Genomic DNA, 26,675 nt, shown 5'->3' with positions numbered 1-26,675 from the left:
TCGAACCACCAACCCTTCGGTGAGAATAAACCGTTTGCGCCACCCGGGGCCTGTACTAAATGGTTCCCAGAATTGTAATGAGGTGGGGCCCTGCTTCAAGGATTTCTGCAAAAGAAGATTGGACCCTGTCTGACCGCCCCCATCATGAGTCCTTTGCCTGAGGGACCTCTATTAGGCTCTCTGCTGAATGGTTACTGAATCTTCTCAACAGCCCTATCAGGGAATCCAAAAACCCAAACCCATTCCTGTGGAGTCCATTTTGACCCTATAGGACAGAGTAGAGCTGCCCTATAGGGTTTCCAAGGCTTTAATCATCCAGCTGCCACATCTTTGGATGTGGAGGGGCTGACAGGTTTGGTTAGCAACCCAGCAGTTAACCACTGAGCCACGAGGGCTCCTTATCAGGTAGACAGTGGTTATCATTTTCCCCATTTTACAGATGGGGAAACCGAGGCACAGAGAAGTACACGCTTGGTGGGGCTGGCTTTGGAGCCCAGGCCCTAGCTATTGCCTGTGCAGCAGTGAGCCACCCCCTCCCGCCCAGGCGGCGGTCACGCCACCATGTACCAGGCCTGTGCTGGGCCGCTTCCAGCTTGGCCGGCTGGGGGAGGGGAGGGTGACCTCCCGCCACCGCAGCGGCCGGCCGCCCGCCCCGCCCCCCGCGGAGCGGTTGCCCCCCCCATCCGCGGCGGCCCAGCTGCAGCGGACAGAGGAGGCTGGGGTGGGGCGAGCCTGACCCCGGGACGGGAGGGAGGCGAGGCCAGACCCCCAGGCGCACTCACAAATGCCGGCCAGGTGAGCGCACCCCCTCCAGTGGACTGGGCGCCCCAGCAGCCGGGGGCGGGGCCGGCCGGAGGGCCGGGGCGGGGCTATCGTGAGGGACGGACAGCCGGGCGGCGGCGCGCGGAGGACGCGGGGCGGCGGGACCCAGGGACAGCGGCGGCCGGAGCGCGCGAGGCGAGTAGGACCCGGGTCTGGATCGGGGTTCGAGTCTGGTTCGGGGTTCGAGTGTGGTTCCCCACCCCCAACTCCGGGGCACGACCTTGCCGGGCTCGCCGAGCCGCTGCCTCCAACTCCACCATCTATGCGCAAACTTTCCGGACCTCAGTGTCCAGGTCCCTGCGTCTCTGCCCCCTCCCCATCTTGGACTGTGTCCCTGCCCCGCTCACCCTCCGGCCCCCTCCATCTGTTCCTCCAGCCCTGTCCCTCTCTCCATCGCTGCCACCCCTGTCCTCTTCTCCCCTATCTCTGTCCCTCCCTCTGCCTCTGTCCCCCGCTCCGTGGCCCCTCTCTTCCATCCGCGGCGGGCAGAGCCAGGCCCCTGGAGGCGGGAAGGCGGCTGGGCGTCCGGCCGGGATGGGCCTCGGCCTGGTGGCTGGGCCGCCGTGGGGAGCGGCAGCTGTTTGCCATTAGCCGGGGACCCCGCAGGCCCCGCCCCTCCCCGTACGGGGCGGGGTCCTCCTCTCCCCCGTCTCAGGGTCGGGGGAGGGGCGGGAAGACCCCAGAGGCCTCTCAGCTGGTGGGGTGGGGGCTTTGGAGATACCCTGAGTGACATTCGGGATTGCCTCGGACCCCGCGCCCCTTCCCTGAGGCCCCCTTCAACCCTCTTGAAGTCTCCTGTCTCCCTGTCTCTCCATCTCCGGGTATACTCCCCAAGGGTCCCAGAGGGCAAGGCGTTTCAGCCACAGAGACCCCCCCCTACACGCACACACCCCACATCTTGTTTCTGTTCCTCTGGATGAGTCGCAGACCCGCATGGGAGGGAAGCTCTGACGACTGGAGACCCCTAGACCTCAGTCTCTATGTCTGGGAATTGGGCAGAAGGGAGTGGAGTTTAGGGAATGGCTTGGAGAGCAGTGGGGGGGGGGATCAGATAGGTTTATGTTCAAGTCCAGGTCCAGCCACTTACCCTCTGAGTGATCTTGGGCAAGTTACTTCACCTCTGTGTCCCAGATTCCCAATCTGTAAAAGAGAATGGTAACAGTGCCCACCTTGTGGGGTTGTTGTTGTTGTTGTTAGTTGCCCTTGAGTTGATTCCGATTCATGGCGGCCCATGTGTGTAGAGTAAAACTACTCCATAAGGTTTTCAAGCCTGTGAGCCTTTGAAAGCAGATCTCCCGGCCTGCCTTCCAAGGCTGCTCTAGCTGGGTTCGAACCAACTGCCAACCTTTCAGCTAGTAGTGGGCCCATTAACCCTTTGCGCGAAAAGGGGCCTCCATCCTCCTGAGGTTGGGGAAGATTAAATGAGTTGCCTGGGGCTTATTATAGTTATTAATACTATTCACCCAACCCCTAACTACCTCTAGTAGCCCTCCAGCCTAGTCCATCCTGCCTCTCTCTTAGGTCCCCAGAGAAAATTTTTGATCATCTCCCTATTGCTTGGGGAGCCCTGGTGGTGCAGCGGTTAAGAGCTTGGCTGCTAACCAAAAAGTCGGCAATTCAAATCCACCAGCTGCTCCTTGGAAATCCTCTGGGGCAGCTCTCCTCTATCCTATAGGGTCACTATGGGTCAGAATTGATTTGATGGGAACAGATTTGGTACAGGTATATTGCTTGTTCCTCCGAAAAGGAGTTTGATGCTGGGAGTGAGCCTCTGGACAGATGAGAAACCAAATTTCCTACAATCAGCGACCGTGTGTTCCAGGCGTTGAAAGAGAAGTGAGGACAGAAACGTGGAGAGACAGGGAGAGAGACGTGGAGAGAGAGACAGAGACGTGGAGAGAAACAGAGGGACAGAGACGCGGAAAGACGTGGAAAGACACCCAATCATTAAGCAAGAGATGCAGAAAGTGTGAGGAGGGCCGGCCACCCCTGGAGTCCCAGCCACCTTCATGCCTGACAGGTGCTCCGCCTGGCCTATCCTCCCAGGTACACACTGCCCTGGCTCCCGTAGGCCTGAAAGGATCCCCTCTGGAGGCCAGATGGGCCTGGGACTCTGCAGCAGGGCAGCTGGAGGTCAGACAGCAGAAAGGACTGGCTGAGCTCAGACAGAGGATTCTGAGGACTGGAGATCCCTGGGCCTAGGGTGGGTTGGTGAGAGGCCCTGATTGTCCCTCCCTCTTGCAGCCTCCTGGCACCCCCTCACACTTCCTCCCCCTATTCCCATGACTTCCTGGGCCGCCCAGCCTCTATCCCCGCTGTGCCCCGAGCCCGGACATGTCCTTGGGGGGGCAGGAAGTTCTCGTGTAGCCCGGCAGCGAAACTGTTTATTTTTAGAGAAAATTGTTTCCATAAAGGGGAAAGGCTTCACTCCTCGCTGCCTCCCCCCACTTTCCCTACCAACACCCCGGGGCCTGTCCTGACTCGGCTCTGCTTTGGGGTCTCTTGATGCTCTATCTCTTTTTGTCTGTCTCCTTAGGTTCTTGCAGGAGGGCTGTTCCCCATTAGCGCCCCACTCCCCCTCCGACCTCAGCCCCCATCTGTCCCATGGCCAGCCTGGGGCTGGGCTGAGGGTCTGGGGGAGGGCGTGCAGGAAGGGTGGGGCCTGGCGGGCTTGGGGCTTCCCAGCCTGGGAGCCTCATGGAGGCGGGGCTGTGAGAACAGCTGGAGCCTGTCCAGGGGCTGGACAGATGTGCAGGCAGGCGAGGTTTGGTTTCTTTGTTCCAGACCGCGGCCCCCCTACCCCTTACTGAGGCAAGGCATGCATGCGCCCATGAAAGGGTCCAGGACCTGGGTGGGAGACTCTTTTTTCAGGTGTGAGGGTACAGGGGGGCTGGGTGGTAGTACACCCCTCACCTCCCCTCCCTCTGCAGCCTCCTCCTGATTCCCTGCTGTCATCCCACCCAGGTGAGCCTCAGCCGGTGCTGCAGGCAGTCTGACTCGCAGTCCCCTAAGTGACTCCCAAGGAGCATCTGCAGACAAGAGGATGGCCCAGGTCCTGCACGTGCCAGCCCCCTTCCCAGGTCAGGGGCCTGGAGGGGAGGGGATATGGCCCTGCCCTGGGGGGTAGTCTAAGGCGAGAGACATGGCCCTACCCTGGAGGGTCTGAGGTGGGAGACACGGACCTGCCCTAGAAGGTCTGAGAGGGGCAGGCACAGTCCTACCCTGGAGGGTCTGAGGGGGAGGCATAGCCCAGCCCTGGATGTCTTGTAGTTGGGGAGACAGAGCATTTCCCTGGAAGGGATCTGAGACTGGATAGGTAGTTCAGAGGTTGAGAGCAGGTTGAGTGCCCGGTGGGCTTCGGTCTCCACCACAGAAGGGGGACAGCAGTGTTCAGAGATGCTGGCGTTTCTTTGACCACAGGGACTCCTGGCCCAGTGTCTCCACCCACCTTCCCTGCCAAGGACCCCGACCTGCCCTACTCAGTGGAGACGCCCTATGGCTATCGCCTGGACCTGGACTTCCTCAAGTATGTGGATGACATTGAGAAGGGCCACACTCTGCGGCGAGTGGCTGTGCAGCGCCGCCCCCGCCTGGGCTCTCTGCCCCGTGGCCCCGGATCCTGGTGGACGTCCACCGAGTCGCTCTGTTCCAACGCCAGTGGGGACAGCCGCCACTCGGCCTATTCCTACTGCGGCCGCGGCTTCTACCCACAGTATGGCGCTCTGGACTCCCGCCCCGGCATCAATCCGCGTGTGGAGCGCACCTTGCTGGATGCCCGCCGCCGCCTTGAGGACCAAGCGGCTGCGCCCCCTGGCCTGGGCTCCCTGACACCCAGTGCAGCGGGTTCAACCAGCTCATTGGTAGGCGTGGGTCTGCCACCTCCAACGCCACGGGGATCGGGACTGTCCACGCCGGTGCCACCCAGCGCGGGACACCTGGCACATGTGCGGGAGCAGATGGCGGGTGCCCTGCGGAAGCTGCGACAGCTGGAGGAGCAGGTGAAGCTGATCCCCGTACTCCAGGTGAAGCTGTCAGTGCTGCAGGAGGAGAAGCGGCAGCTCACAGTGCAGCTCAAGAGCCAGAAATTTCTGGGCCACCCTACAGGGGCCCGAGGCCGCAGTGAGCTCTGCTTGGACCTCCCTGAGCCCCCCGAGGACATGGCAGCACTCGAGACCCGAAGTGTGGGCACCTGGGTCCGGGAGCGGGACTTGGGCATGCCCGATGGGGAGGCGGCCCTTGCCGCCAAGGTTGCTGTGCTGGAAACACAGCTCAAAAAAGCGCTACAGGAGCTGCAGGCAGCTCAGGCCCGGCCACAGCCCGACAGCCCGGTCCGCGCAGACACCGTCCGGGTGGTGGAGGGGCCTCGGGAGGTGGAGGTGGCGGCCAGCACAGCTGCTGGAGCCCCTGCACAGCGGGCCCACAGTCTGGAGCCCTACGGGGCAGGGCTGCGTGCCCTGGCTACATCCGGCAGGGCCGAGAGCCCCCCTGTGTTCCGCAGCCACGAGGTGGTGGAGACAGCGTTCCCAGCACCTACTGTGTCCACCGGCAATGTCCACGTGGTGAAGAAGATCAGCATCACCCAGCGTGGCTGTGATGGGGTGGCAGGTGAGCAGTAGCAGGCAGGGAGGCCGGGTGGGGTCCCTCTTTCTACATGGCTCAGCCTGGACCCTCCGAACGCCCAGGTCCAGCACAGTTCTGGCCTTACACCAGACAGATGACTACAGCTCTCGGAGCCTGTCTCTTCATTCACAAAAGGGGGACGATTGTGCCTCCAGCCTCCAGACTTTTGGGAGCCACTGGGTTTCTATTAATTACTTGTCCTCATGTCTGGCATGCTGTAAGGTGCCCGGAAAATAGGAGATATTTTGGGGAGCATCCCCAAGACTCTTGGTTTTCTGGCCTTCTCTATTTCTTAAGTGGCAAGAACCAATCCCAGCCCAGTTTAAATAATTAAAGGGAAACTTATTGGTTCATGTTACTTAGTGACAGCTTTAGGCATAGCTGGATCCAGGTGCTCGTACGTCACCAGCAATCTCACTGTCTTTTTCTTCTTCTGTCCACCCTGGGGGCTTGTCTCTCTGGAAGCTTCCCCTCTGGCTGGCATCCAGTTCAGTGGAAAGGGATCCAGAGAGTGCCAATAAAAATCCCAGGGGTGCCTCTCATTGGCTGGCTTAGATCATGTGCTCATTGTGCAGCCAATCACTGTGTTCCTCAATGCCCAGCCCCAGAGCCTGAGGGTGGAGCAGCCTCACCCAAGCCCCGTGGCCTGTGAAGGAAAAAGGGGGGCTCCCTGGAGGAAGTGCTGAGTCCTCGTGCCAGGAAAGGGAATACTGGGTGTGCAGAATGTCAGCTGCCCTGCCATTACCCCTGGAGAGAAGCTGCCAGAATAATTCGTATTAATGACAGCTGTTCTTTATCCATCGCTAGCTGAGAACATGGGCCATGCAGCCAGGCAACCTGGGTTTGAATCCCATTTTCTGCTGTGTGACCCTGGGTGAGTGGCTTCACCTCTCTGGGCCTCAGCTTCCCCATGTGTGAAGTGGCATAATAATGACCTCCATCTCTAGGACCATTGTGAATTAACACACACAGAAAGTGCTCAATCATTGCTTGTTGCTGCTGCACTGCTGCTGCTGATAATTTTCAGGCCAACACTGTTTTTAGCTGGGAAAACCGAGGCTTAGGGAGGGGATTCACCTGACCCTTGTCATACAGCCAGGAAGTGGTCAAGCCAGGATTTGAACCCAGATCAGCCTGAACCTACAGCAGGGCTCAAAAGCGGGGTCTGGGTCCTTGTCCTAGCCTTGAATGTCTGGTGGCCAGGGCCCCACAGGACTGCAGGGCGTGGGATGGAGGGCTGGGATCCAGCTGTGTTTTTTTATGTGTGTATGTGTGTGTGTTGTTCCTGGCTGCCTCCAACACCACCCTCTGTTCTGCCTCCATCCCAAATACCCAGCCCTGTGGCTCTGGCTCCTAGCCAGGGGCCCCGCCCAGCCCAGCCATGGATTCTCTAAGAGGGAACTTCCATTCGAGACTTGCCTCCCAGGGCAGCCATGGGGCCTCCTGCCTACACGACATGCAGACAAAGCAGTGCCCACCCCCTGTGTAGGCCGCACCCACAAAAGTTCTTCTTTATGTCTCACTTAACTCCCTTTTGCTGCAGCCAGCCCCAGCCTCTGCCTTACTTGGGTGGTACCAAATTGTATTCAGTATCTTCTCAGTCAACAAACATTTATTGAGTGGCGACTATGGGCCGGACCCTTGTAGGGCCTGGGGACACAGCATTGAAGAGACCAAACCTCTTCAATGAAGAAAGAGACGACAATAAATAAGTAAAGAAATATAATTTCAGAGAATAAGCATTTGAAGAAAATACAACAGGGGTGTGGGTTGGGTGGTGATTGAATGGGGTAGTGACCTGGATTCCAATTCTAGTTTCCCTGCTCCCTGGCTCTGTGCCCTTGAGAAAGTTATTTAAGTTCTCTGTGCCTCAGTTCCCTCAATGGCAAAACATAAGCCTTGATAACCTGACTTTAGTGGGTAATACGAGGTTTAAATGCATTCATTTGTGTCAAGTGTTCAGCATGCTGGTAGCAGTCATAGATGCTCAAAGGTTAGCTCTTTGCTCCTAATAGCCTTCCCCAGGGGCACCTTTGAACCAACATGTGAAAGGGGAGAAAAAGCCAGGCACCAGGAGACAAAGGTGGGGGAAGAGGTGTCCCCAGTGCGGGCACGGCAAGGGCAAAGGCTTGAGCTGAGAAGGGACTTGGGCTTTCAAGGTGTTGAATAGCTTGGAATATGTGAAGCCCGGGGAAGAGAGATGAGGGGAAGAGGGGAGTCTGAGCATCAGGAGCTGGGATTCAGCAAGTGCTCAGTCTTCACAGTCTGTGTTTGGTTAAGTCAGTGAGCTCAGCACTTAGTCCAGGAGGGCTCTGTGGCGGAAGAGGCAAGGACAAGGACACAACCTCATTGTCATCTAGTGAAAACCAGTTGTCGTCGAGTTGACTCTGACTCTTGGAGACCCCATGTGGGCAGAGTAGAACTGTGATCCACAGGGTTTTCAGTGGCTGATTTTTCCAACGTAGATCACCAGGTCTTTCTTCCAAGGCACCTCTCAGTGTGTTTGAACCTCTAGCATTTTGGTTAGCAGCCAAGCATGTTAACCATTTGCACCACCTAGGGACTCCTCTTGTTTTCCTTTATTTTTTTGTTGTTGCTATTTTCTTTTTTTTTTTAACCTTCGCCTTTCCCTCTCTACCCTGAGGGTCAGTAAATATTTCAGCTTTGTGAGCGATAGGATTGATCGATTGATCGCTGTAGCAAACTCAACTCTGCCTCCATCTAGGGAGGCCACTGTGTTTCAGCAGAGCAGGGAATTTGCTCACTGCAGCAAAGGGCAGGGAGGGTGGGAGGCAGGCTTTCTGCTCAGGAGCCCCCACAAGGCCCATCCCTGCACCAAGTGCCACAGGAAGGGTCAGAGGGAGAAGGGGCAGCTGGGTGCAGGCTCCCCAGCGTCTTTCCAAGGGCTTTGAAATTTCTTTGCTCTTATTCAAGACATATTCTCAAGAAGGCAATTTGTGTTCTTTGTGGAAAGTTTGGGAAGCACAGAAAAATCTAGGACAAAAAATAAAACCCCTATAAACCCACTTCTCCCAGATGTGACTGTTGTCAACACTTCTGTTTCTTTCCTTTGGAATCGTTAATGCATAAAATAATAGCTATTTTTCAAATCTGGCATCCCCAAGTTGACAGAAGCTGCTGTTTTGCTTTATTCTATTTTAAAAATACTTAAGCAGCCCTTACTTAGTGCCAGGCATTATTTGACTACCTTTTCATATTTTAATTCATTTAAACAAATGTCCAGCAACCCTATGGCTGGAGTGGTGTTTTTATTCCCATTTTACAGTTGAGGAAACTGAGGCACAGGGAAATTAAGGAACTCGTTCAGTGTTCTCCCAGCCAGAATTTAAACTCTGTCTTTGATTCCCATTTAACATTATCCCAGGAGCATTTTCCTACCCTAAACTAAAACCAAACCCACTGCTGTCAAGTCGATTCTGACTCATAACAACCCTATAAGATGGAGTAGAACTGCTCCGTAGAGTTCCCAAGGAGCGCCTGGTGGATTCAAACTGCTGACCTTTTGGTTAGCAGCCATAACTCTTAACCACTACACCAGCAGGGTTTCCTTTCCTACCTTAGTAAAGATAATTTGGAAACGCAATTGGTTTGTTAACAGCCGCATTGTTTTCTGAGAAGCGAGGAGGTAAAGGTTTACCCGACTGGTCTGCCTCTCTGTTGGACCGTCCTGTCGCTTCTGATTTTCCTCCATTGTAAACGGTGTTGCACAGACATCTTTCTGTGAGAACGCTCAAGTTTTCTGATCTGTTTTCTCTGGACAGTTTTCTGTGACCTCACACCCTTCCCACACTGGGTGGGTGAGTGATTAAAATTTTTTTTTTATTATTTGTTTGGGACTTGAGGAACCCCAAATTGAGTTAATCCGCTTCTTCAGGTCATGGTAATCATACTTAATGCTGTGTGCACAGCACTGCTCTTGTTTTACTGTGTTTTTTTAACCTTCGTTTTCCCACTCTGTGTGCTGAGGGTCGGTAAGTATTTTCAGCTTTGTGGGCAATATGGTCTCTGCAGCAACCACCTCTGCTTCAGCTCTGCTTTATTCTATTTTTAAAGGCACTTAAGCAGCTTTTTGTAGTACAAAAGCAGCCATAGATAATATGTAAGTGAATGCATGTGGCTGTGTGCCAATAAAACTTTATTTGTGGAGACTGAATTTCAATTTCATATAATTTTCACATGTTACAAGAGTATTCATCCTTTCATTTTTTCCCCCCAACCATTTACAATTGTAAAATCCACACCCGTGGCCGTAGTTTGCCAACCTCTGCTCTACGCTGTTAATACCCCACCTTCAATTCCTACCTGCTCCCATTTGATTTCATTACTTGCAACCCACCTTCCAGAAACTTCTTTAGATACTTGGGTGTCCTTAAAAATATCCCTGTGTGTGTTTAATTTCCTTAAATGGTATTGTGCTTAAAAGAAAAAAAAAGAATCTCATTCTGTCTCTTATTTTTTTCTTCTCAGCATACTGTTTTTTAACTATCTGTACTGCTGTTTGTAAACCTGGTTTGTCACTTTTAATGGATGCGTGGATTTCCACCTTAGGCATATACTACACTTTTCTTATCCCACCCCCTGTGGTGGGTGCATGGGTTACTTCCGAGTCCTGCCACTATGAACAATGCTGGGGCCATCCTTACGCGTCCCCTCTTGACCTCAGGATTACGTGCCCAGAAGTGGGACTGCTGGGTCACAGACTTACCTTCATTCCAAATTCTCTCCGGAAAGGCTCAACACTCCCACCAACCATGTTCCGGTCTGAGACGCCCGTTTCCCTACATCCCTACTGTTACGGATTGAATTATGTCCCCCCAAAATATGTGTTGTAAATCCTAACTTCTATGCCTATGGTTATAATCCCATTTGGGAATGGGTAGTCTCTGTTATGTTAATGAGACAAGATTAGTGTATGGTGTATCTTGAGTCAATCTCTTTTGAGATATAAAAGAGATTAAACAAGCCAGCGGAGTAGAGATGAGGGAAGAGAGATGCCAAGCCACGTGAAGACTGCACAGAAGCAGAAGCTCAGAAAAGACAAGGACCTTCTCCCCGAGCCGACAGAGAAAGAAAGCCTTCCCCTAGAGCTGGCATCATGATTTCAGACTTCTAGCCCCCTAAACTGTGAGAAAATCAATTCCTGTTTGTTAAAGCCACCCGCTTATGGTAATTTTGTTATAGCAGCTGTTAAAACAGCACTAGATATCTAAGACAGAATTAGGTACTGGAGGAGTGGGGTGCTGTTCTAACAGATACCTAAGATGTGGAAGTGGTTTTGGAATTGGGTAATGAGTGGACGCTGGAAGAGTTTTAAGATGCCTAACAATAAAAGTGCCTAGATGGCCTTGAAGTGACTGTTGGTAGAATTATGGACATTGAAGGCAATTCTGGTGAGGGCTCAGAAGGAAGTGAAGAGAGCTATAGAATACATGTGGTGCCAGCTAGAGATGTGGACATTAAATGTGTTTTTTTTTTTTTTTTTTTTTTTTATGGTGAGGCTTTAAAAGCAAATGATGAACATGTGGCAAAGAACTTGTCTGAATTATGTTTAAATGTTTGGTGGGAGGTAGAACCTGAAAGCGATGAGTTTGGATATCTGGCTGATGAGATTTCTAAGCAAGGTCTTAATGGGGCCACGTGGTTTCTCCTTGCCCCTTACAGTAAAATGCAAGAGGAAAGAGATGGACTTAAAACTGAGCCCTGTAAAATGAAAATAAAACTTAAAGACTTACAAAACTTTGTGTACAAACTAAGGACACATGTCCTAGAATGTTCACCAAGGACATAGCTACACGATCTTTTGTTAAAGAGATAAGCCTGTGACTGATGGATCTAACCAACTGCCATAGCAGAAAACCCATCAGCTTAGACTGAAAGGGTCAGAGAAGGGACAATAGGAGAGACGGCTGTCTGCCTCTTGGAATTCTACAGGCAGGAAACAGACCAAAGGTGCTACATCTCTTGTCCTCCAAGAAAAGAAAAGGGCCATACCTGGAGCTGCACAGAAATCAGCAGAAGCAAGGCCTTCTTGGTTTCAAAGAATGGGACCACCACCTCCTAGGTCTCAAAGAGTTGAATCTTCCCCAACTGAGTTCCAGAGTGTGGGGCGGCCATTAAGTTGTGCCAGCAGGATGAGGTTGCCTCCCAAATTTGAGGGGACAGGGCTGCCATGCCCAAGGGGCAGAAGAATGGGTCTGTTGGGGCAGAGGGAATCATGTCTCCACTCAGATGGACTAGGAAAATGGGACCACCAAAAGCTGAGGGAGCAGAGTTGCCATCCCAGAGGGCCTGGAAAGCAAAGCTGAAGCCCAGGGCCAAGGAACCTTCACCCAGAATCCAGACAGCATGGAGGGCAGGGCCATTGCCTAGATGTTCTCAGAGAACAGAGGATTACTTTCAAGCCTTGAGAGCTAATGTAAATTGTTCTGCTGGGTTTTGGGCTTGCTTGGTGGTTATTATCCCTTCTTTCCCTCCAATTGCTCCCATTTGTAATGGAAATATCTCCCTGTTCCTGTTCCACCATTGTACTTTGGAAACAGATAACTTGTAATCTAGATTTCACAGTTTGACAGTTGAAGAGGAATTTTACCCCAGGGTGGAATTTGCCTCAAGTCTCAACCGTGTTTGACTTGGATGTTTTAGAAGATGAGATTTTAGACTTGGAGTTAATTTAAGACTTTTGGGATGATGTGATGGGCTGAATGAGTTTGCATGTGACAAGGACATGAATTTTGGGGGGGCCAAAGGGTGGAATGTTATGGATTGAATTATGTCCCCCCAAAATATGTGTTTTATCCAACTTCCTAATTTTTTGACCATCTGATGGTGGTACAAAATGGTGTCTCGTTTAAATTTGCATTTCTCTTATTTCTGAGGAGGTTGGGCATCTCCTTACATGCTTAATAAGACTCCTCTGTGAATCACGTATTCATATTTCTTTGGGCAGTTTCTAGAAGTTACTGGCATATTCCAGAATAGGAGTTGGCAAACAATGGCCTGTGGGCCAAATCTGGCCCACTGCCCATTTTTGTACGGCCCACAAGCTAGGAATGGTTTTTACATTTTTAAATGGTTGAAAAATATGAAAGAAAGAATACTATTTTTTGACATGAGCAAAATTCTAAGAAATTCAAATTTTTTGGAACACAGCCATACCCAGTCCTTTACATATTGTCTGTGGCTGCTTTTGAGCTACAGCGGCAAAGTTGAGTAGTTACAACAGAGGCTGTACTGCCACAAAGCCTAAAATATTTACTATCTAGCCCTTTACAGGAAAAGTTTGTTGATCCCTGTTCTAGAAGATAATCTCTTGCCCATTTTTGATATGGTCAATATTTTCCCCTAGTCTGTTATCTCCTATCAACTTTGTGAGTTTTCTTTTTTTCTCAACCAAATGGAAATCCTTATTTTGGATATAGTTAAAGACATCGTGTTGTACTTGGAGGAATTTTTGAAAGGAGTCTTTTCCCTTCCTTAGGCCTCCAATGTTCTGCTATAATTCCTTCCGTTAGCTGTATAGTTGTATCTTTATATTAATCCTTCACAGTTTGTTTTTATAAGGTGTGAGGTAGGGATCCACCTTGATTTTTCTCAGGTAGATTAAGCCACTTTTCCCAGTGTTGCTCACCACAGAACCCATCCTTCGCCACAGAATGCCCTCTCTCTCACCCCCAGTTCCTGCCAGTGGGGCCTGTGTTGAGTTCTCTCCTCTGTTCCCTTGGTCTATTTGTTTTTGTGACAATACTCCACTGTTTGGATAATTTTGGCCTTGGAATATGTTTTACTCTCATGCAGGCTAGGTTTCCATCTTTGCTTCTCTTTTGTAAAATTAGCTTGTCATGGCCATTACTTCTTCCATATAAATTTTGGTATCACTTTGCCATGTTCCCCTATGGAATAACAATAATAACACTTGCTGATTTTATTATTTGTTGTTATTTTGGAGCTTCAATGTCCAACCTTGAATGCCTGGCTGGAAGGAGCATCAGCTGGTGAAGGCTTGGCCTGCTTTGCCCGTGGGCCGGGTGAGCCTGGGTGGCCTCATTTTTTGACCCTCCCAGGACTTTAAATCGGAAGCCCCTGAATTTGGGCAGAGATTGAGATTGTGAGCTATCCCATCTGTCTCCAGACACATTTCCTTTGGCCGCACGATGAGTGTGTTTGTTAAATGTAAATGTGTTGCCAAAGTTAAAAAATCAGGAGCTCCCCCACCCTTCTGTGAGTTCAAGCCCCAGCTCTGGAATCTGCCTGAGCTGTTGAGAGTGTTGATGGCTTGAGTGTCCACTGCTGACCTGCCCTGTACTCCCCCTTTGCTGTGGAGCCATTGACTCCCCTCTTCGTTATTGGATTGTCGTCCACAGACTTGAGGAAGTAGTTCCTGTGTATGTCAAAAAAATATTTTAACGGTTAAAGAGAATTAAAATTAAATGGTCTTCAGAGTCCCTGGCCAGTGGCAGGAAGGGGAAGTCCTGGCAAAGTGGTGCCACAGAAGCCGCATGTGGCCTGGGGGAGCCTGCATGGTTCCTTGGCACTTCAAGCAGAAGCTGGACCTTTATTGTACACTCCAAGCTGGGGTTGAGGAATTAGAACTCCCTGCTCGCAGGCACGCAGTGGGCGCCCAGGAGGCTACCTTTATCCTCAGACGAGATGAGCAGGGTTTTCATTTTAATTTTGTAATGGTCTTTATTGTTTCTTTTTCCTGTCTTAGTCATCTAGCGCTGCTATAACAGTCCAGTAGGCTAGAAGTCCGAATTCAGGGCGCCGGCTCCAAGGGAAGACTTTCTCTCTGTGTCGGCACCGGAGGAAGGTCCTTGTTATCAGTCTTCTCTTGGTCTGGAAGCATCCCAGCACAGGAATCTCAGGTCCAAAGGACACGCTCTGCTCCCAGTGCTGCTTTCTTGGTGGTATGAGGTCCCAGTGTCTCTCTGCTCACTTCTCTCTTTTATATCTCAAAAGAGATTGGCTTAAGATGCTACCTAATCTTGTAGACCTCATCAATATAACTGCCACTAACCCATCTTATTACATCATAGTGATAGGGTTTACAACACATAGGGAAATCACATCAGAAGATAAAATGGTAGTCAATCATATAATCATACAAGGGAATCATGACCTAGCCAAGTCGTCATTTTTGGGGAGCACAATTCAATCCATGACAACACCTGTACCTGCTTCATGTTAAATAAAGAAGGAGAAAATGAGGCTGCTACAAAGTGATATCCACAACACAATCTGCTTTTGTGAGAAAAAAATTATAGCAACAATAATAAATCAAAATTTGGTTTACATTTCTCTAGAATCAACAAATGCTTCTTGAGTGCTTGTGCTTCAGAAGTGTCATTCTAAGTCTTAGGCACTATCATCCGCCTGAGGCACAGAGAGGTTAAGTGACTTGCCCAAGGTTACACAGCTCCTATGTGGGGGAACCAAGATTCAAGTTTGTGCTATGAGCACCGTGCTTGGCCGTGATCAAACCTTGTTTTCAGGGAAACCTGGGTGCAGTGTTGGAGGGGGGTCATGAGCCAGGATCTTGGGGTCAGAGGGTCCTCTTTGTCCCTGACCAGCTGTGGGGCAGGTAACAGATCAGGGATGGAACTGGGTTCTGCTGCTCACTTGCTGGGGGACCTCGGGTATCCTTTGTGCCTCCTCTATGATGATCTGATCCCCTCGAGGGCCAGGAAAGCTTAACGAGATAATGCAGAAAGCACCTCTCCCGTGGTGTGTGTTCACAAGAGGCAGCTATTATTGCTGTTTGTTGAATTACTGCTATTACCCACAGTGGACGCCTCTTTTCCTGTCCCTCCAGGTCTCAAACAGGGTCCTGCAGAGTCGTCTTTATCACCCCCAGGGTCCACAGCAGCCTCCCTTGCACAGCCTGAGAAGAACGTAGGCGGGGTGACCACCAGTGATGCTGGTGACAGGGAGCCTGCCAGGCGAACAGCCCCATGTGAGTCTGAGGAGGCTGGGGGTGCAGGTAAGTGGTGCTGGCCACAAGAGGAACAGGGGCCAGGAGGCCTGGGCACAGGGTCCTCACAATGTCCCTTCTCCCCCAAGGTGGGCCCCAGGTAGCCGCGCGGTCCATCATGAAGCGGAAAGAGGAGCCCACGGACCTGGCGGCCCACCGGAGGAGCCTTCAGTTTGTAGGGGTCAATGGCGGGTGAGAGGACCACCCCCCCGACGTTCCCCACCCTTTCCTCATCTTTGACCCTCCTGTTTGTTCCTCCCTTCACTCACCCATGTACTTGAACTGAGTGCACTGGTCTAAACCCCTTGGTTAATTCATTTCATCAAACCACAGTAGATGGATGAGGAAACTGAGGCATGAAGAGGCTGAGCACCTTGCGTGAGGTCACACAGTGACCCAGGAGTCTGCCCCAGGGGTCTAGCTCCAGAGCCTGCAGTGAAACCACTGTTCGGTCCTACCCCTGGGAGACATGAGTGTTGGCGCCCCTCCCTGGTGGAGCCCCCAGTATGGTGGGGTGGCCAGCACCGACGGACAGTTCCTATGCGGAGTGACAGCAATGATGGGGGACATGGAGGTGTTATGGGACCACAGGAAGCACTGATGGGGCTAGGGAGTCCAGGGCAGCTTGCTGAAGGAGGGACCGAGCATGCTGCAGAACCAGTTGGAGCCAGCAAGGCGAGGAGCAGGGCTGGGAAGACTCTCCTGGGTAAAAGCTCAGAGGTGGGAGGAAGCAGAGGACATGAGGGCCAGGAGGCTGGAGCAGTGGAGGTGTACGGACTGCGAATGTTGGGCCTAGAAACTTAGCCTTTGTCCAGAGGCAGCAAGAAGCCTAGGAAGGTCCTATTTGTGGTGGGACGAGGGTCTGAATCAGTAACACTGGCATAAGGGACAAAGGACAGGGGTACCAAAGCATAGAAGGTAAAAAGTAGTGTCCCTGTCTGTCTCCTCCGAGCGGGGTCACAATCACAGCTTATGTTTATTGGGCACTTACTGAGTGCCAGGTACTGTAAGCCACCTCCCTGCAGCCCTGCGAGGTCCATACTGCTATCGTCTCCATTTAACCAATGGTGGAAACTGAGGCCCAGAGCAGGCAGATAGCCAGTGCCCCATGCCCTTCCTCACCGTGTCCCGTCCCTTCTGCTGCATCTCCCCCAGCCTGTCTGTCTTTCCTCCCCAGGTATGAGTCCTCCTCTGAGGATTCCAGCACAGCAGAGAACTTCTCAGACAATGAGAGCACGAAGAGTGAGACTCCAGAGCCAGAGGAGAGGGTTCCCAGTGTGGCCAAAGCCCCCCAGCTCAGGCCTGTGGGGACAGCAGTGGCCAAGACCAGCCATCAGGAGTCTCAGGAGTGCCAGTTGTCTCAGGAGTCCCAGCACGTGGCCATGGCTGAGGAGGCTTCAGGGTCAAACATGGAAGAGGAGATCCGGTCAGTTTTCTGGATGGAAGTGATTCAGGCAGGGCCAGGGGTGGGTGACCTCTGCCTCAAATTCCACAATTCAAGCTCCCTGAGGCAATTTCCTGTCAGTCATGCACACCTTAATCTGAATTAGCAAACAAGCACTTTCTCCTGGGCATCTTAAAGGTCTAGAAGTTTTGATAAACAGCCTAATGGGGGCAGTTCAGGCTGCTGGGGTTAGGATTTAGGGGAAAAATTTATCCTAAACCACCCACCTGCCCCACCTGCCCATCCTGTTTTTTTTTCCCTGATGAAAACTGCCCATGGGAAATTATTTTCCATCTGCCACTGGCCACTTAGAATAAACTTTGGCCTGTGAATTTACATTCTCTTGGGGTCTGTGTGTTTTCTTCCTCTGCCCCTTGAAGTGAATTGTAAAAGTGTGTTCCTGGTGAAGGGGGTCTGAGGGGATGTGTTGGCTGAGGGCCTTGCCTGAAATCCCACCATTCAGGGAACCACTGGCAGACTGGGTGGTGTGGTGGAGAGAGTTGGGGCCCACCCCAGCACCACAGGTAGATGTGGGGAGTGAGCAGACCCAGGAGGCTGAGGTGGGTGCTCCCAAATTAAATTCTCCTCTAATCTGCCCCGACAGAATGGAGCTAAGCCCGGACCTCATCTCTGCCTGCCTGGCCCTGGAAAAGTACCTGGATAACCCCAACGCCCTCACGGAACGGGAGCTGGTAGGTCAGGCCCTAGGCTGGGTACCCTCCACCGCCCCAGCTTCTCCTCATCCTCAGTGGCTCCCTCTGCCTTGTAGAGGCCCTGAGATCAAAGCTGGGAGCTTGGGGGTAGGTGGCACTTGAGTCACAGGCCTTGGAGAGGGGCCAAGGAGGTGGGGAGGGGGCTGAGGATGACGCCTGTTGTCCAAGCCTGGAGCTCTGTGGTTCCTATTCCTTCCGGGACTTCAGAGGAGGAAGCCGTCTGTATTTCCCTCTGGGGGTGTCTACACTTCCCTTCGAAGACCTTATTCAGATGGAGGTGTCCACATTTGGGGGGCATGTCTGGGACTGGGGTGTCTAGACTTCCTTTTGAGGGTCTTATCTGGGATGACAGTGTCTACACTCCAAGGGGCTTGGATGAGGTGGGGTGCCCACACTTCCCCTTGAAGGGTTTTGTTCAGGACGAGGGTGTGCACACCCCACTTGAGAGGGCTTGTCCAGCAGGAGGTGGAGCACCCTGCCCTCACACCCCTCCCCCCACCCGCCTGAATTGTGTCCAGAAAGTGGCCTACACCACAGTGCTGCAGGAGTGGCTGCGCCTGGCCTGCCGCAGCGACGCACAGCCTGAGCTTGTGCGGCGTCATCTGGTCACATTCCGGGCCATGTCGGCGCGGCTGCTGGACTACGTGGTCAACATCGCGGACAGCAACGGCAACACTGCACTGCACTACTCCATGTCACATGCCAACTTCCCCGTGGTGCGGCAGCTGCTTGACAGTGGTGAGCTGGGCGAGCAGGCGGAGGCGAGGAGACACCGCCCTCCCAGTCCGAGGGGAGACGCCACCCTCCCAGCCTGAGGGGGAGATGTCGCCCTCCCAGTCTGAGGGGAGAGACACGCCCTCTGTCTGAGGGAGGAGATGCCTCTCGCCCAGTCTGGGCGGGTAGACACCGCCATCCAGTCTGAGGGGGGATGTGCAGCCCTCCCAGTCTGAGGGTGGAGATGCCAATCTCCCAGCCTGATGGGAGAGACATGGTCCCTACATTTAGCCCCAGTATAGCGAAAAAGGCCCTTCTAAGGGCCCCCAGATTAATGGGGGAGACATAGCTCTTACTCTCAGCCCCAAATGTGGGGGCCAACCTAAGGGGCCCCCAGTCAAATGGAGGGGGCTCTGCCTTTACCTTTAGGAGCCCCTAGTCTATGCAGATGGAGACCCCTGTGGCAGAATGGAATCTTCAATCTGAGAAAAGGGAGACAAGAGGCCACATATAGATGGAAGGAGGAGACAGACATGGTACTGACCCTCCACCCTCACTGTGGTAGGATGAAACAAAGCTTCCAATCTGATGGAGGAGACATGGCCTGGCCCTTTGGGAGCCTCCCCCAGCCCTGAGACAGGCCTGGTCAGCCTGGGTGGGGTCCGAGGATTCACACCCGCCTTGCTCCACCCCACACAGGTGTCTGCCAGGTGGACAAGCAGAACCGTGCCGGCTACAGCCCCATCATGCTCACCGCCTTGGCCACTCTGAAATCCCAGGATGACATAGAGACTGTCCTACAGCTCTTCAGGCTCGGAGATGTTAATGCCAAAGCCAGCCAGGTATGGGACCCTTATTAGGTTGTGGCTGGGCACCAAGCCCAAATATGATCTTGGCCCACACCTGGGGAAGAGTCCCCATTCCACAGATGAGGAAAGTGAGGCTTAGAGAAGCAGAGTCATTTCCTTAAGGTCAAACCGGAGAAGCCAGGATTTGAACCTTGGTGGTCTAGCTCCAGAGCCCCCTCCTTTACTTTGGACATGTCAGGAGGGATGAATCCCTGGAGAAGGACATCATGCTTGGTAAAGTAGAGGGTCAACGAAAAAGAGGAAGACCCTCAACGAGATGGGTTGACACAGTGGCTGCAACAATGGGCTCAAACATAGCAACAATTGTGAGGACGGTGTAGGACCAGGCAGTGTTTCGTTCTGTTGTACTTAGGGTCACTGAGTTGGAACCAACTCAATGGCACCTAACAACAATAATCGTGATAAAATATATATAACAAAACATTTGCCACTTCACAATTTTTACCTGTACACTTTAGTGACGTTGATTTATGTTCATCATATTGTACAACCATTGCCACTGTCCTATTCCAAATTATTCCATCACCATTAACAGAAACTCAGCGTCCCCTAAGCAATGACTCCCCCTCTCCCTGTCCCTCTTACCCCTGGTAACCACTAATGAGCTTTGGTCTCTAGGCATTTGCCTATTTCATATAAGTCCGAGCACTTCCTGCTGTATCTGATTCAGGCAGGAGCTGCTTGTGGAAATGGGGGTGAGGGAACACATAGGCTCCCACACTTTCTTAATCCAACACCATCCCTTGTCCTTCTTGGTTGTTCATTGAGCAACAACGGGGTTGGCCAGGCTGGACATTGGGGACTCAGATGGTGGGCACACAGACATGGTCCCACCCTCCTACAGCTCACCGACTTGCCAACGAATTCCAGGAGACGTGAGCATTTCAAGGCAGCACAGGGCTTTGGGGCAGGTTTGGATTCCAGGGGCTACAGGAGGCCACCACAGGGATTTTAAACAGAGGAGTGGCATAGCTTGATTCCTGGTTTGAAAGCTCTGTCTGCTGCTGTGGGGAACCATGTGCCAGAGAATGGAAGCTGGAGACCATGGGTGAGACTGGGCCTAGGCGGCTGTCCAGACCAAAGAGAAAGGTAGCCAGGACCAGATGGGGACAGGCAAGAGGGCAGGCTTTGCAACCACCTAAATGCAATCAAGGAAAGAGAAAGGGCTCCAAGATGGGGCTTAATGGCAGCGGCCCTGCTTTGTTTTTATTTATCTATTATTTTTGTTCATTTTTATTGACTTAAGTTTTTATTGAGGTTTAACTGACATGCAGATAAGTGTGCAAATCTTAGCTCATAGATTCTTTTATGAGCTTAAAAATTGTTACATATGTTTATACCTGTGAGTTAGGAACGGCTTTAGATGGGGGGCACAGTCAAAGAGAGCCACCTGGGGGAGGAGACATTTAAGCTGAGACATGAAGGGGGAGGTGCTGCCAGCAGAAGGCAGAGGGACCAGCAAGTGCAAAGGCCCAGAGGTGTGGAGGGTGTTTCCATGCTTGAGATAACAGGAGGCCAGTAAAGGAGGGTGCGTGTTAGCATCAGAGTACTCGGGAGCCACGGAAGGTTCCCTGGGGCCTGTGTGTACCATAAGTCTGGTCCTTCCCTTGCCAGGCGGGGCAGACGGCCCTGATGCTGGCAGTCAGCCATGGGCGGGTGGACGTGGTCAAAGCCCTGCTGGCCTGCAAGGCAGATGTCAACGTGCAGGACGATGATGGCTCCACAGCCCTGATGTGTGCCTGTGAGCATGGCCACAAGGAGATCACCAAGCTGCTGCTGGCTGTGCCCAGCTGTGACATCACGCTCACTGACCGCGTGAGTGCACACCCAGACACACCCCTGGGGAGGGTGGGAGTGCAGTGCGGGTGTCATCACAGCAGCGGATGTTTTGCAGGATGGGAGCACAGCTTTGATGGTGGCCTTGGATGCGGGGCAGAGTGAGATCGCATCCATGTTGTACTCACGCATGAACATCAAGTGCTCGGTGAGTCCTGACCCAGGCAGGGAGTGGGGGAGGCTTGGGTGGGGATGGATGTCCATGGAGAGCTGATGGTGCCCCGAGGGGCATGTGGCAAGGACTTGACAGTCATCTGCTCGTTGAACCTTCATGCTGCCCCAGTGAGGCCTGGAGTGCTGAGGTTGGATTGTCATGGTTGGCATAGCAGTATTCGAACCCAGATCTGTCTGCATCCCAATTCATGCTCTTTATATGAACATTCACTCATTTGACAAATACTTACTGAGCACCAGCTGTGTGCTATGCCCTGTTCTAGGCCCTGACAGTCACAACACTGAACATAAAAGGTTTCTCTCCTCGTGGAGTGAACGTTCTTGTAAGAGAAGCAATAAGCAAAATCCATGTCCAATAAGCAGATGATGGTAAGTGCTGAGAAGAAATAGAAAACACAGCCAGAAAAAAAAAAAAGTAGAAACAGCCACTCGAAAGGTTAGATGGGAAGCTTCGGGGGCAGTGAGTTTATGTTAATGGGGAGGAACGTTTTGGAAAAGGAGGGTGAGAACGGTTGTATGACCTGAAGGCTATAACCAATGTCAGTGGATTGTACATGTGGGAATTGTTGGTGTTTGTTCTGTGGTGTATATTTTCAACAACAACAAAAATAAATACGTTATTAAAAAAAAGAACAGAAATCAAAGCAGCGGCAAGTGATTGGGGAACTAGTTTGGGCCTCAGCGAGGGGGTGATATCTGAGTAGACACTGGAGGCTGTGAGGAAGCGAGTTGTGTGGCTATCCAAGCAAAGGAGCAGTCCGTTCAAAGGCATCGACTGGCCTGTTTGGGGAGCACCCAGGAGGCCAGTGTGCCTGGAGTGGAGAGCAGAGGAGAAGAGGACAGGGATGATGGGGCAGGTCATACAGGACCTTGCGGGCTGCAGGGAGGACTTTAGCTTTGCCTCAAAACATGTCGGTATATTGAAGGCCCTGAGAAGTCTCGCTGAAAAGAAGCCTGACTGAACTGTGGCTAGCCCGGCATTCCTCTTATCTGAGCACATAAATCTGAGAATTTTAAAGCATAGCGATCCTATAGGACAGAGTAGAACTGCCCCACAGGGCTTCCAAGGCGCGGTTAAGCAGCCAGGCTCTTAACCGCTGCACCACCAGGGCTCCTTTTAAATTATACCTGTTAGCAAAACACCTTTCTGGAAATGCAACAGGAAAATAATGATGTTACTCACTGTGTTCTAAGTGCCTGATAGAGGAGGCAAGCCCTCCCAGTCAGGTGGAGTGGACAGGTCCCCAAAGAGATACCCTCATCTGCTGAAGGAGGCTAGCCCTCCACTCTGACAGCCTGCATATTCAGTACCGCCCATGCGTGATAGGTTGAACTCTCTTTTTCAGTTGCATAAAGTACTCTTATTATTCCCATTTTTCAGGTGGGTTCCCGAGGGATTATTACATCTCTGGCCCAGAGGCACATAGCCAGGAAGGGGCAGAGGCACGGGGCTGTCTGGCTCCACAACCTTGAGCAGGCAGCACCGCAGCCCCTTACTCCTCACCCCTCCCTGCTGAGGCACATTTGGGGCCGGGTTCAAGGGTGGCGTGGTGGGTGTCGGCCACAGTGACTCCCCACACTGTCCAGGAGATACAAGGTTGCTGAGACATAAACCAGCTGTCTCCCCCTGGTTTCTAGGTTTGTACTGCAGCTTGGAGTTTTTCAGGCTTCACCCTGCACTCTGAGGTCAGGGTAGCTGGCTTCAGTCTGGTGCTGCTGGGGATCAGCTCTGGGCCCCTGTGGCCTCACCTGTAAAATGGGGTGATGGGGCTAGTGATGCCCTCAGCCCTCCTGTTGTCTGATTTGTGGTCCTGCCCCCAAAGACTCTGAGAAACAAACCCTAATGCCCCTGTCATCACCTACCCCCTGCCCTGGTTCCCCACGCCCTCTCTCATCCCCCACAGTCTGTCCCCACAGTGGCGAGAGGTCCTGAGTCCCCACCTGCTCACAACCTTCCATTGCTCCTACCTCACTCAGTAAAAGCCCAAGCCCTCCCCAAAGCCCACCAGGCCCTGCACTACTACCATGTTCCCTCCCTGCCCTGACTACCTCCCTCTCTCCCTCTTTCCCACTTGTTCACTCCACCGCTTCTTTGTTCCCACTTCAGGGCCTTTGCACTTGCTGTTTCCTCTGCCTGGAAACCCTTCCCTCAGACACTCTGTGGCTGGCCCCTCAGCATGGGGGTTCAGGGGTCAGCTGAGACGTCACTCTCCCTGACTCTCTTCATCCCTTCTCCCTGAGGAAAATCCTTACTGTGTTTATGTGTTTGCTTTCTCATGGCATCTCCCCCAGAATGTCACCTTCTTGAGGCCCAGGGCTGTGACTCTTGTTCAACATTCACTGCCAGTTCCACAGAGTTGGCGCCTCAGAGATACTTGAAAGAATGCCCAACGAAAGGAATTCTGCTTCTCGTTTCAGTTTGCCCCGATGTCCGATGATGAGAGTCCTGCGTCTTCCTCCGCAGAAGAGTAGTAGCCTTGAGGGGCGGCTACATACGTCTCCCCTCAGGGGGCCAGTCAGCCCCAAAGCGAGCCCTCCCTGTCTTCCCCCACCCCCTCTTCTGCTAGGCTACCCCCAACACGCACTCCCCAAGGCCCCAGTCTCCAAATGGATTCTCTTTTGATTCCCCAGGGGAGCCCCTGACAGAAATGGGACTCTAGCTCAAAGCCTGTTTTCCCATTACCCCAGTTCAAAGCAGCCACAGCACAGACTGAAGCTAAATCCTTATAGAAATTGGCGCCAGTGGCTGATGCTGGGGCCTGAGTTTTATGAAGAACATTCAGAACGATAAGCTGGCAATTGTGGATGAAGGAGGGTGAGAGGGGAAAAAAAAGTGTATTTTTAAATCATTGAGGGGGGAATCATTATTTGTTGGCAGATTCAAAAGTCACTGGAATTGCATATCCTGAATGTTACTACACATGAGCGGCTTCCCCGCCCCACCTCCCACGTTTAACTGTTTGGTGTATAACACCGCTCTGTCCACTCCCCACAATTTTTCTTGGGGGCATTTTCTTCTGGTCTCTTTACAAAACAGATGCTGTCCTTGTCACCTGGGTGGAAAGCTCAGTGTCTTGCTTATCACTGCCAGCCTTCCCGCCATTCAGGTGAGGCCAAGACACAGGAGCCTAGAGAGTCCTGGGACCTGTAGGTAATCAGTTCCTGCTGAGAAATTACCAGAAACCCATCCCCTGCCTGCACAGAGGCCTTACTTAGCAAACACTGATTTTCCTAGAAAAATCTTCAGGCCTAGAGACACAGGACATAAATCTGGTTCTCAGAGCAGCTGCCCAGCTCCTGGGCCCAGAACTGCAGGGAGCATGGCCGCCCTCTTTTTCCCCAGGGCTCTAGAATTTATCTCTTCAAAGGAAAGAAAACAGGGCATGCGCCTGCTGGCAAAGCACAGGGCGAGTCTAAGAGTCCCATGTGTGTTTGATTAAAAGTTGGCTGCCCCCACAGGACTCACAACGCAAACTTAAAGAGATGGGGCTTCGCCGAAAACCAAACAAGGGCAGCTGGTTTTTCCCAACCCAGCGGCTTCCAGAGCTGCCTGGAACGTAGCCCGTTGGAAACGGGGCTCATCAGGGAAACTGTTTCCTTCGTGGCCTGTTTTGTCCCCAGAATCTCAAGATATCATTTTCTTTCCTGTTCCTTTCCTTTGTGAACAGGAAAAAGGGAGAATTCTAAAACCATTTGTTGTTGAGTCAACATCTGTTCATGGAGCTCCCATATTTTGACAGAGTAGAACTGTGCTCCACAGGGTTTTCAATGGCTGGTTTTCCTAAGTAGATCAGCCAGGCCTTTCTTCCGAGGCACCTCAGGGTAGACTCCAACTTCCAACCTTTTGGTTAGCAGCCCAGCGACTCGAGAGAGTTCAGAGCCTCCATTGGTGCCTTGTGATCAGAGAATAAGATCCTAACCAAATCCACGTCCTGCCCCTCACCCCCGTACAGCCAGTTCTCAGCTTAGTCAGGACTTCGGAGCCAAACCTCAGCAGGGCAAAGTAAGCCCTAAAAGTTTAAACATTCATTCAATAAAGCTAAGTGCTGGCTTCTCTCCTAGAAAAGTAGATTCCTTGGCTTCATGTAGCCTGGCTTGCTCTGATTTTTCTTTAAGGGGTGTACCTAAGACTAAAGAGCTTGGATGGTCACACAAGAAAGACAAGCTTGTATGTGTGTGTGCGGGTGCACGCATGTCACTTGGAGAGAAAACAAAACCAAGACTGGGGGTGACCAGGGGTATCTGATAGAGGCTGAAGCCTCGGGCAGCTTTAAGAAGCGATACAAGAGTTACATCTCCAACCAGCCCATGTGTACTTTTATTTTAAGCTAGAAGCAGCTTATTGGCCCAGAAACTCTTGACCCCCCAGATAAGACCCTTGTTATCCAGGCCGTTTCCTCTCTCTCCATACCTAACGGGCTCAGGTGCTAGGCCACAGGGGCCCTGTCTTCTCACGTATATTCATGACCTTTACTTTCACTTTTCGACCACGGTACGTTCATAAAGACAGTATTACACTTAAATGAAGTATTCCTTTTTGTAATCTTTTTTTAGAAGGTAAATGAATTTAATAAAGCTACCGATAATGCCAATGATTCTGCCTTGTCATTGTCTCTTTGTGCTTCTTCAGCTTTAAACTAGATCTCTTTTTAAAAACAGACTTATTTTGAAAAATGTTCACACCTACAGAAAAGTTGCAAGAATATGATAATTAATTCCCTCATGCTCTGCCCTAGACCAGCACCTTAGGTCCACTACTGTAGGCATGAGCCACATATGGCTATTAAATTAATTATACTTAATTAATTTCAAATAGCCACACGTGGCTGGGGGCTACTGTGTTGTACTGCAGAGATGTAGAACATTGCCATCACTGCAGAAAGTTCTATTGGGCACCCACTGTTAGCACCTTTACAGATTTTTTTTTTCTCATTCCAAAATAATTTAGAGTGATTGTAAAAATCAAAATCTAAACAATACAGAAGGGTTTGATAGTGGAGAGTGCCACAGTCCCACTTGGTAGAAATGCCATTATCAGCCGTTTGGAGTATGTCCTGCCAAACCTTTTTCTAATATGTTGCGTCTTAAAAAAAAATTTTATTTTAACTAAGGTATAATATGAATAGGAAACCCTGGTGGCGTAGTGGTTAAGAGCTACGGCTGCTAACCAAAACGTAGTCAGTTCAAATCCACCAGGCACTCCTTGGAAACTCTATGTGGCAGTTCTACCCTGTCCTATAGGGTTGCTATGAGTCAGAATTGACTCGACGGCAATGGTTTTTTTTTTTTTTTTTGGTTATAATATGCATATATCTGTGCACAAATCATGCACAAAAGTGTACAGCTACATGACTTCACAAACAACACACCAGAGCCATCAGCACAGGTCAGGAGGCAAAGCTTCCTCAGCCCCCAGCAACCTCTGGGCCCCTCCATTCAATACCCCCCTTGGGTGATCACTTTGCTGACTTCTCTTTTCCTCCCTTTTTCCTCTG

General features: G+C 51.7%; 1 protein-coding gene across 6 annotated transcripts; it reads left to right on the top strand.

Annotated features, from left to right (window-relative positions):
- The first annotated feature begins 695 nt into the window (after positions 1-695).
- Positions 696-25,767, top strand: KANK2 (KN motif and ankyrin repeat domains 2). Of its 6 annotated transcripts, none has more exons than XM_049876922.1 (13): positions 696-795; positions 2,645-2,868; positions 3,787-3,902; positions 4,243-5,427; positions 15,314-15,439; positions 15,520-15,622; positions 16,608-16,856; positions 17,479-17,566; positions 18,106-18,325; positions 19,001-19,143; positions 20,785-20,985; positions 21,065-21,154; positions 23,599-25,767. In XM_049876922.1, the coding sequence occupies exons 3-13, from the start codon at positions 3,866-3,868 to the stop codon at positions 23,650-23,652; spliced, it is 2,496 nt and encodes an 831-aa protein (XP_049732879.1). In that variant the 5' UTR covers positions 696-795; positions 2,645-2,868; positions 3,787-3,865; the 3' UTR covers positions 23,653-25,767. The 6 variants fall into 6 exon arrangements, with proteins under 6 accessions (XP_049732879.1, XP_049732878.1, XP_049732874.1 ...); XM_049876921.1 differs by having other exon boundaries at positions 15,272-15,412; XM_049876917.1 differs by having other exon boundaries at positions 697-795; positions 15,272-15,439.
- The last annotated feature ends 908 nt before the right edge of the window (positions 25,768-26,675 follow it).

The sequence above is a fragment of the Elephas maximus genome, chromosome 3 (assembly GCF_024166365.1).
Source record: "Elephas maximus indicus isolate mEleMax1 chromosome 3, mEleMax1 primary haplotype, whole genome shotgun sequence".
NCBI classification, from domain to species: Eukaryota; Metazoa; Chordata; class Mammalia; order Proboscidea; family Elephantidae; genus Elephas; species Elephas maximus.
This window is presented reverse-complemented; position numbering and strand designations above follow the sequence as displayed.